Raw genomic sequence first — 9,938 nt, 5'->3', positions numbered from 1 at the left:
CGGCGGCGGCGGCGGCGGGAGGGGCCGCAGGGCGGACACCGGAAGCAGGCCCGGCGCGAGGCGGAAGCGCGGGGGGCCGGACCAAGCCGCAGGGCGGGGGGAGCAGGCGGGCGGGACCATGGCGGGCGGGGCCGCGGCCTGCTCGCAGTGCTGCTGTGTGGCACCGTACGTGTAACGATACAGGTGTGAACACATCCTGTATAACAACTACTTATAGATCACATACATGTAAAATAGCTGCGTATTACGTATGCTTATATAAACACGTATCTATATATATATATAGATGCTATTACATGTAACGGCATGTGTGTATGTGTAATAAATAACCCCAGGCATTACGAAGAGTGCTGACTCACGACGCTCTTCTTTGAAGCAGCTCTGGGTCGCTGCAGGGCAGCTGTGGCCGTGTTTTCCCTGCTCACCGTGGCTAGCCGTGGCTGACATGGGATGACATTGCCGCAGGCATGGCCCCGCGGGATGCTGCACGGATAGAAACGGGCAGTGAGGACATCTCGCCATGCCAAACGGCAAAACGAGTCCTCAAGTGAGCCCTGTCCCCCAGGTGTGCTCTGTATGTTGAAAACATTTGAGAATTCCCAAGCTGGCTTCTGTTTTCTGCCTGCTTCCATGCAGGGAACCACAGGTGGAAGAAAACCCAAGGAAGCTATTTACAGATTCTGAGAATCAGTCTGGGATAGTTATAAAGGGCTGTCTGACAGCCAGGCATCTCTCAAGGAGCCAAGTCTGGGTTATGCACATGTGCTTAATTTAGTCACTGCTCAATAATATATGAATGGTTAACTGCAAGCTTCAAAATATGAGATCATTTTCAAAGGAAAGAGGTTGAATAAATATCAACAGGGGATAGCCTCTGAGGCTTTGAGGATGAGCTGGCTGCTGCAATAAAAGGTGACTGAGCCAGAAAGGCTCAGTGCCAGGGATTTCTCTGTGACCTGTCTTTTGAAGGCTAATATCCTTGAACAGTGTTGCCCACCTGATGTCAGCTGCCTTTAGCCAGAGCCTCCTGCCTGCCCAGTGAACACGGCAGGCATTGCCGTGCCCGGTTAGCGTGCGGAAGCAAAGCAGGTGAAGCCCAGGAGGGCATGCCTGGCCAGGCTTTGCCCACGCACCCACAGCTCCTGTGTGAGGAGCAGTGTCTGAGCCCCAGGCGTGCTGCGGGGCAGGCGGTTTGTGCTGGGCTGGGCTCAGCGTGTGCTCCGCTGGGAGCCATGCTGGTGCTGTCTGTAAAGCACCCTGTGACACGCCAGGGACCCTCTGCTGCTGCTTTTCCTGTGTTGTCCCGTTTCTTGGCCACGTCCTATGCTGCAGAGCTCCAGGACAGCTAAATTGCCTCCGTGTCCCCACGGTGCGGGATGTGGGAAATGCCTGGCCGCTTCCCATGGAAGATGGGAGCTGGTGGGATCTGGCCAGCTCCTTCCTTGCTGTGGCACTGCTTGCCAGCCTGGCGTCTTTGCCAACATTTCACCATCCTGGGTCCTGAGCGGGGATTCCGGCCAAATTCCAGGGGAACTGCTCCTCGGGGCCTGCCCACCCGGGCAGCCAGGCCGGGCCTGAGGGGCGGCAGGGAAGGCGGCGGGCGCGGGGCCTGGCCCGCCGGGCGTCCATCTGCATATTCAGGAGTCGTTCCCAGCTGGTTGGCTGCCTCGGCCTCCCCACTCCCTCTTTAAAGGCCTGAGCGCGGCCGGAGGACCGGCACCGCGCTCCCGGGGCTGGCTCGGCTCGGCTTGGCTTGGCTCGGCACGGCACGGCACGGCACGGCACGGCTCGGCTCGGCTCGGCTCGGCTCGGCTTGGCTTGGCACGGCACGGCTCGGCTGGGCTCGGCTGGGCTCGGCTTGGCTTGGCTCGGCTCGGCACGGCACGGCACGGCTCGGCACAGAGTGCTCGGACAGCACGCTGCTCCCTGCACGGCTGTGGCACCGAGGAGCGCCCAGGGAGCCCGTGAGGGCTGGCTCAGCTCTGGAGAAGGCACACTGCCCTCGGCTTCTGGGCATCTTCGGCTCGTTCCTGTCTTTTCCTGCAGGTAGGAGGAGACTCGGCTGCTTTTTAGTGTTCTGGAGGGTGGCACTAGTGACAGCTGCCAGCCAGAGTGGGCACCACAGCACGCACCTGTTAACTCCGTGCGGAAAGAGCTGCATCGGCAGCGGGAGTTTGCTCAGGGCAGCAGCTCCTGGTCCTGCGGAGCCGGGGATGCTGTGAGCGGAGCCAGGGCCGCCCACAGCCCGGGACCGGAGGTTCTGCTCCCTCCCTCCACATCTCCAGAAGAAAGACCGTGGGGCTGGAAACCTTACGCAGGTGGAGGTTTAGCTCCGAGCTGATCTGCTTAAAAGGGGTGGATCACCCAGGTTCCAGGGGCTGGGAAACCTCAGCCCAGGGGACAGGTAAGCTCCTGACCTTGCTGTTGAGCGCAGCAGATGAGAGAAACTGTGAGCAGGTGTCAAAAGAAGGTGGTTCTGTAGAAAAACAAGTGAGGCTACAGAACCACACCATTGAGGAAAGGATTAAGGTTGGATGGAATCTGTGACTGCAATGTGTTTGTTGTCACATTTGCAAAGTCACAATGTGTTTGTGACTTTGTTGGGTGCAGATGGCAGGCTGAGAGGCAGCTGCAGGCAATGCTGAAGCTTGTAACACAAGGGCAAGGCAGGATGTTGGGAGCTGCTGGCACCCCAGCCTTGTGCTGGCTGTGGATAAACTGAGCAGCTTGAAAGACCCTACTGCAGACTCTTAGGAAAATGAAACACAGCTCAACATGTGGTGTCAGATAACCCAGAAAATACTTGGTTTGTCAGGACTATTGCTCTGCAAAAGGTAGAGCTCTCCCAGGCACCTGCCTGGAATTCAGGGTGTTTGAAGAAAGGCAACCTGCTAAAAACCCCTGAGAAGAAACCCATTTTCTACACTGCCTTGAGGACTTGGCACAGAGCAGTTCCAGGGACAGGAGACTGATGGTGTTGAAAATGATTTGTGGGAATAGCAAAAGAATCTCAGACTTTAAATATATCCAGAAAAGAGCTGTCCTAATTTGGTGGTGCAATTAATGTGAATAAGGAAGAAACATCCCACAGGGAGGGTTACTGTATAATTGCCCAGGATACAATGTTTTACACCTTCTTTTCAAAGCTGCGCAAACGGGGAATGAGCCGAGGCTGTGAATCCCTGCTTGGAGCCAGCATGGCAATTTTAAGCCTGGGGCTGCTGGCTCAGTGTTTTTTCTCTCCCCTGATAATCCCCATCCTCATTTCTTTTATTCAGTGTTTTGCCAAGCACTTAGGAAGCCCATGTTGAGTTAGCCTGAGCATCTCGATGTATCCTGCTCACAGCAAGTCACATTGCACTTTACCCTCTCTGTGCCCTTCTGCACCAGCCCGTGTGTGCTGGCCCAGCCCCAGGTCCTGCCACCCCTCCCCGTGCCCTGGGGCTCTGCTGGCAGCTGCTGGGGCCAGCAGGAGCCGGCAGCACCCATGGCCTGGCTGGCTGTGTGAACAGCTTCAGCAGGGATGCAGCTGCTGCTCTGTGCTCTGCCAACACCCAGGAGCACCCCAGCCCACCCTTTGCCCAGGGGTACGTGGCAGAGAGCTCTGCCGGGTGCTCCCTGCCCTCACAGCAGAGTCCACAAGCCCAGAGGGCAGCTTCCCCAAATGCCTGTGGTGCAGATGCAGCTGGTGATGTGGGAAGTTTGTGCTGCCAGGCACTGCTGGGCCCAAAGCAGGTGAAATGTACTCTGGGCACGATGAATGCCTGGCTGGGAGGTGGGAGGTGTGGTGGTGCCAAGGGCATTGCTGCTGTCATGTGACATCTGACAGTCTGCTTACAGGTTTTGGAGTGCTTGGAGGTTTCTGCCTGGGTCATTCCCTGGTGAAATAGTTTTTGCAGCAGAGCAGGGATGCCATGGAAATCTGGGAGAAAAACATCTCTGGCCCTGTGCTTGGAAAACTGCTGTATGAGGTCCTGTTTCTTGCTCTTTCCCCAGTTCCACAGCACTAGCAGGCTGAAACATCAAACACCTGGGAAGCCCGCCAGTCTGTCCAGGCAGGAAGAAGATATGATGGACAGCAGGACTGGCTTTGATCAGGATAGAGACTGTGCCACTCCAGGGCATGGCCAGGGGCTGAAATTGGAGCCCTGTTTCCAGACTGACTCTCTCTTGCCTTCCCCCAGTGCGTCCCTGATACCACAGCTCCTCAGCCACACAATGGTTGGCAGGAACCTGGATCCCACCATTCTTTTCCCTTCCTCACAGGCAGTGGCCTTGCCTCATGACTGCAAATGTGGTGCCTGTCCTGGAGAAGAAGCACAAGCCCTGGCTTTCCCCAGGCCCCGTGCCCCAGCTCCTGTGCCCTGTGCTGGGGATGGGGACCAGCTCTCCAGCCAGCACCCACGGGAGCAGCTCTGTGACCAGCACGTACGAGCCAAGCGGGCCAGGGTGGAGAGCATCATCCAGGGCATGAGCCTCCCACCAACCCCGCAGGCATTTGACTCAAGCCTGGAGGCAGCTTTTAGGCAGGAGAGGGAAAGAGGTGGTGAGATGTCCCAGGAGAGCAAGAGGAAGCCAAGGGTGCCCCAGCAGGGCACGGGGGCAGCTGGAAGAGTGGCTCCCACAGGAGGCAGCTCCCATGCCAAGGGCTGCCAGCAGCTGAAGGAGCAGCTCTGCTTTTTAGAGCAGCAGCTGAGGTGGCTTCAGGAGAAGTTCTACCAAGTCTGTGACTCTGAGGATGCTGCCCAAACACAGGAAGATTCTGAGAAAGTGCAGCCACTGCCTGGAAAGCCTGAAGACAGGCTGAACAAGGACAGGGCCACTTCCACCAGCAACCCACGCAAAGTGCCTCTCAGAAGGAGTGTCCTGGAGGTGTGTGGGCTGGAGGAGGTGGAGGACAGAGGTGACACGGGTGGCCTGCCCTTGGCAGTGAGGGTACTCTCACAGGCACTGAAGCATGAGCTGTCTGTGGTGACATCCCAGGTAGTGGACTCTGTCCTGAAGACAGTCTGGCCAAAGGCAGACAGCCACATCCAGAAGCAGCACCACAGCCTTCCGATGCTGGGGCCAGATGCCAGGAGAGAGTATTCTGCTGGTGGGAAAGGCAGAAAGCCACTTGGTAAGCCATCTCCTATGAATGCACCTGGCTCCCTGGGCTCACCCCAGGCTGAGGTCCTGCCAGGAGTTTTGGGGAAGAGCCTGGGTTCTTATGCTGCCTCCTTCAACTCAAAAGGGGTCAGAAAATCCTCTCGGGTACCCAGCATGGGTTATTCACTGGGCTCAGCCACCCCTGTCCAGCACAGCCAGCTGCTGAGCCAGCTGTTGGGCTATGGCCAGCATAGCCTCTGGGGCAGCGACTCTCCTGAGAGCCCATCTGCTCTGGAGAGGGGTTGTCCAGAGCCCCTCAAGTTGCCCTGGGGAACTGTTAAACTGAGGTCATCGATTGTGAGACAGCAGCAGCACCATCCCCTGCCCCTGGGCCCTGCCAGCATGGAGAGCCTGGCACTACTGCCAGCTGGCAGGGATGGCCACGGTGAGCTGCCAGCTGCAAGTGATGGAGCACCCTTTGCCTCGACCCACATATCCTTTGGGGACAGCTAGAGGTCCCTGGGGAATGTGCTCCCCTTGTCCTCTGGAGCTGGGCACTGCCCCTGCTGGTCTCTGCAAGGCCAAGGTCCCTGCTCCTCCACAGAGGGCTAAACAGGTGTGGGCAGGAAAGGAGTCCTGAGCCATGGAGGGGCACTGCCACTCCTCAGGGTTGGCCAGATGCTGTAGCATAGCTGTGGGTACAAGACAGGAGCTACTAAACCTCCTTTTGGGCCTTACTAGGGATCCTGTAATCCTAAACCATGAACAGGAGTCTCATGGAAATTCTGGTTCTCACAAGACTGTGAAGTGCTCTGAGGAGCATTAGCTTCCTCAGGGATTCTCAAGGGAAAAACCAGTGGCTGTCCAGCCAAGGATGAACCCCTTCTGCCCCCCTGACAGGCCATGGGGGGCTATGGAGGGCAGTGGGCGTGCGTGTGTCAGGGGTGGTGCTCAGGGACATGCCGAGCTCAGGGTTTGCTACGTGTAGGCTTTCCTTGACCCCACGGCAGATGCAGGAGGCACTGACCCCCGGGCACCTGAAGAAGGCCAAGCTGATGTTTTTCTTCACCCGCTACCCCAGCTCCACTTTGCTGAAGACCTACTTCCTTGATGTGCAGGTAAAGGAGCAGCAGCCAGAACTGGTGCTGGGCGCGGCTCTGGTGTGGTGTGGCACCTAGCCTGCCTCCCTGGGGAACCATGAGGAAAGGGCTGCTCTTGTGACCCCCTGCCTTGCTGGCAGGACATGAGGAACAGCACCCATTTCAGCATGGGCTGCCCAGGAGCAGGTGCACAGGGTGGTGGCAGACATGGGCTGTCAGCTCCTCACTCTGTGCAATTGAGATATTCAGATTAAACCACCTCATGAATGTGCCTTCTCACTGCAGGGCACTGGAATCTCAGTGTAGAAAACACCTCGGACACGCTGATGTCATTGCCCCAGCTTGGGGCAGGGTTTGGGCCAGTCCAGCAGTGCCTGGCTGGGTTTGCAGGAGCTCATGGGTAGGGAGGATCCAAGCTGGCCTAACACCATCCTCTGGCTCCCCCCCTCAGTTCAGCCGCTGCATCACCTCCCAGCTCATCAAGTGGTTCAGCAACTTCCGTGAGTTTTACTACATCCAGGTGGAGAAGTTTGCGCGGCAGGCCCTGCTGGAGGGAGTTGTGGATGCTTGTACTCTCCAGGTCTCCCGGGACTCGGAGCTCTTCCGTGCCCTCAACATGCACTACAACAAGGGGAATGACTTCGAGGTGAGGAGGGGGGCTGGGGAAAGGGGGTGCTGGCGTTTGTGGGGGTAAGGAGGAGCCATGACACGGGGGTGTCACTGGCTGATGGCTGTCTTGCTGCAGGTGCCAGGGCGGTTCCTGGAGGTGGCCAGCCTGACACTGCAGGAGTTCTTCAGTGCCGTCAGGGCAGGCAAGGATGCCGACCCCTCCTGGAAGAAACCCATTTACAAAATCATTTCCAAACTAGACAGTGACATCCCAGAAGGGTTCAAAGCTGCTGGCTGCTCCCAAGAACTGCTCCACAGCTGAGTCTCTGTGAAAGCAGCCCTGGGTTGTGTGTGCAGCCACCATGTGCACCTCCTGGGCACTCTGTACAGCACCTGTTATTTGGGGTATTCTCTCTCTGAGACAGCTCCTAAGGTGAGGCCTATCACTTGCCTCATGTGCTGGGATTTTATGCTGTGCATTGTATTCTGCTGCTCAGAACTGGTGAGGACTGCCAGAAGGGAGGGACAGAGATGAAACCATCAGGTTGGAGCCTGAGAAGTTGCCCTGCCCCAGATCTCCCTATGACCCTGACTGAGCCGCCTTCATTCTCTCTTCCAGAGGGTCACAAACCAGGGCAAACAGCCTTGCTGTTTATAAAACAGGAAGAGGTCCTAGTAGTGGGCAAAGTTTCCTTGGCACAGCAGACTAGCAGATGTACTTAGTCCAAAAGCATGACTCAGTTTCTGTCCAGATACAACACACCAGTGTCCAAAGAAAACAGCTGGTGAATTCCAGCGGCTCGAGCACTCCATGGGGATAGTTGTTCCTGTCTGGGATATGTAAAAACGATGTTTGTTCTAGCCAACAAGAATAACACTCTCCTCCACCTCCCCTGTGCTGTCAGACAAGACCCCCCTGTGCAGCTGTGTGCTGTGGCCAAGCAGGTGTGTGCTCCCCAGCAGCATCCTCTGGGATGCTGGAGGAGAGCAGGCTGCACAGGCAGCTCTTCTTGGCACTCCAAAGAGTCTCCATCAGCCCATCACCTGGGAGGACAGCTCCATGTTAAACACCCATCCATGTTCTCCCACACTGTGTTCCTGCTGGCAAAACTGCCCCAAGCATCTCTGTTCTGCACCCTGCCCTTGGTGAAAGAGGAGAATGTTATTTGAGATCCATCAGTCCCTGTGGTTTTAACACAAGCTGGGGAAGAGCTGGGCCTTGACATACACAACCCCATTGCTGTAAGGGCTGTAAACTCAAGGAGGTTTCTTTATCCTGTGGCCAAGACTTAGTGACCACTTTTCTACCTGATGGAGCATGGTGAAGTGTTTTGTGTTAAGGGCTCTCTAATCCTCACAGAGGTGGCAGTGGAGAGGAAAAGGCTGTGAAGAGGAGGGAGTCCTGACAGAGGCATGGCACGAGGGCACTGGGAGGGCAGTGATGAGCAATAAAACTCACACAAAACCCTCAGGGAGAAGACTGGGAAAAGGCCAAGGTAATTTTGGAGGTGCTGTAAGGTGTCAGCTGGTACTAGAATGCAGCAAGTGACTCTCAAGAGGAGAAGCACAGCTCCAGCATCAGATGAATGCTTGGGGTGATCCATAGGCAATGCATCTACAGGAGTAAAGAAGTGGCAACATCAGGACACAGTGGGGAGCTCCGAAACAGGGGCAGTTTGACAATGGTTCCCCCCATTACGAGTGTGGCCACCAGATTTCCTGCTCCTTTTTGTGTATTTATTTCTCCAAGTTTGTATATTTTACAACCCCAACACAAAATTTACATGATTCCTTTTTAAATAAACACATTGTTTAAGTTACCCCTTTACATCCCTGTATACCTATTTGATAACATCTGTTCTAAAGAGTTATCCTAGAAATTTCTTGCTTTTTGTTGGGAAAAATAACACCACAGAAAAAGGGCATTCCTTCTGCCAGCATCTCTGTAGGGTCAGGAAGGCTCCAGTAACTAACATCAGCTCCTTTAAACCTGCCCCCTCACGCCAGTGCCTCATGGTTAGTCTGCTCTGAAGTGCAGCTTGTGAGGATCAGGAAGGAGGGGCTGGAGGCACACAGACATATCCTAAAGCTTAAGGGTGCTGGACTCGTGTACAACATCAAATAAATGCTGCTGGTGGTACCATGAATGTGGTATTCTTGAGGCAGTAATGACTTCACAGCTTAAGTAATGCTTTGGATAGGCAAAACCAAAGCTGCTGGAAAGGAGAACGATGGGCTGGCTCAGGGAAGGGTCAGCAAATTCATGTTTGTAGCTAAATAATTAGGGAACATAAGGTACAGGTTTACTGGAGGCATCCTGCTGAAACAAAGCCTTCTCACACAGAGTTCCTGGTGGGGCTAGCAGTTTCTTGCTTCCTGTGGTAAAATGCAAGTCCATGAGTGCCAGTAAAACAGCAGGTGGGGTACCAAGGACAAGACAGTTCCCCAAATCCCAGTCATGCAGTGGCTGAGGTTGTAGGAGATGTCTGGAGGTCATCTTGTCAAACCCCCTGCTCTAGCAGGGCCACTGAGAGATGGTTACCCAAGACCGTCAGAGGGGTTTTAAGTATCTCCAAGTAAGGAGGGAATGTTCTTGAAAGGGTCCTTCCCTCAAACACACATTAATGAAGACATTTAAGAGGACTGGACTATTTGCAGCAGCATTTGTGCTCCAGTGGTTGCCACAAAGTCCATGATGGGAACTAGAAAGCTGTGTAAGCTGTGTATTACACTTTTTTTTGGGAAATGTCAGCCAGTATGACCACGACAAACAGCATCTGGCATCAGTTATGCTTTGCCTGTGGTGAGGTCTCACTACTTGTATCCATGAGTTTAATTCTGCCCATGTAAATTTTCCATCTAACAAAGACGTTAAAAAAACAAACCCAAGAACAGACAAACAAAAAAATAGACAAACAAAAAAACCCCACAACACCCGCCCCCCAAAAAAAAACCAAAACCCAACAACAACAAAACCAAAACAAAACCCCAGAAAACAAAACAAAAAGCCCTCCAGCATGGCTAAAGACTCAGCAAAGTACTCAAGATTACAGACCACTTGAGCCATTGGCTGGCATCTTCTTTGGCAGATTTTTAACCTCTGTCTACCTTCAGCCAAGTGCGACAGAGGCCACAGAAGTG

The 9,938-nt window shown here is 54.8% G+C and overlaps 3 protein-coding genes across 5 annotated transcripts in view; 2 read left to right on the top strand and 1 right to left on the bottom strand.

Moving 5' to 3' along the window:
* DLST (dihydrolipoamide S-succinyltransferase) overlaps positions 1-210 on the bottom strand; it is a 16,121-nt gene extending 15,911 nt beyond the window's left edge. Inside the window, exon 1 of the mRNA XM_039705171.1 lies at positions 27-210. Coding sequence (XP_039561105.1) covers positions 27-195 — 169 coding nt within the window. The 5' untranslated portion in view covers positions 196-210. The remainder of the gene's footprint in view (positions 1-26) is intronic.
* Positions 135-6,199, top strand: LOC120500374 (prospero homeobox protein 2-like). Of its 3 annotated transcripts, XM_039705169.1 has the most exons (3): positions 135-183; positions 380-565; positions 3,997-6,199. In XM_039705169.1, the coding sequence occupies exons 2-3, from the start codon at positions 521-523 to the stop codon at positions 5,599-5,601; spliced, it is 1,650 nt and encodes a 549-aa protein (XP_039561103.1). In that variant the 5' UTR covers positions 135-183; positions 380-520; the 3' UTR covers positions 5,602-6,199. The 3 variants fall into 3 exon arrangements, with proteins under 3 accessions (XP_039561103.1, XP_039561102.1, XP_039561104.1); XM_039705168.1 differs by lacking the exon at positions 135-183 and having other exon boundaries at positions 361-565; XM_039705170.1 differs by lacking the exons at positions 135-183; positions 380-565 and adding an exon at positions 1,872-2,046.
* LOC120500376 (prospero homeobox protein 2-like) lies at positions 5,073-9,504 on the top strand. Its single transcript, XM_039705172.1, has 4 exons — positions 5,073-5,119; positions 6,077-6,206; positions 6,640-6,834; positions 6,934-9,504. The coding sequence occupies exons 2-4, from the start codon at positions 6,099-6,101 to the stop codon at positions 7,117-7,119; spliced, it is 489 nt and encodes a 162-aa protein (XP_039561106.1). The 5' UTR covers positions 5,073-5,119; positions 6,077-6,098; the 3' UTR covers positions 7,120-9,504.
* The last annotated feature ends 434 nt before the right edge of the window (positions 9,505-9,938 follow it).

This window comes from Passer montanus, unplaced genomic scaffold (assembly GCF_014805655.1).
Source record: "Passer montanus isolate IOZ18808 unplaced genomic scaffold, ASM1480565v1 scaffold18, whole genome shotgun sequence".
In the NCBI taxonomy this organism is placed as follows: Eukaryota; Metazoa; Chordata; class Aves; order Passeriformes; family Passeridae; genus Passer; species Passer montanus.
Note: the sequence above shows the minus strand (reverse complement) of the source record. Positions and strands in the feature narration are given on the sequence as shown.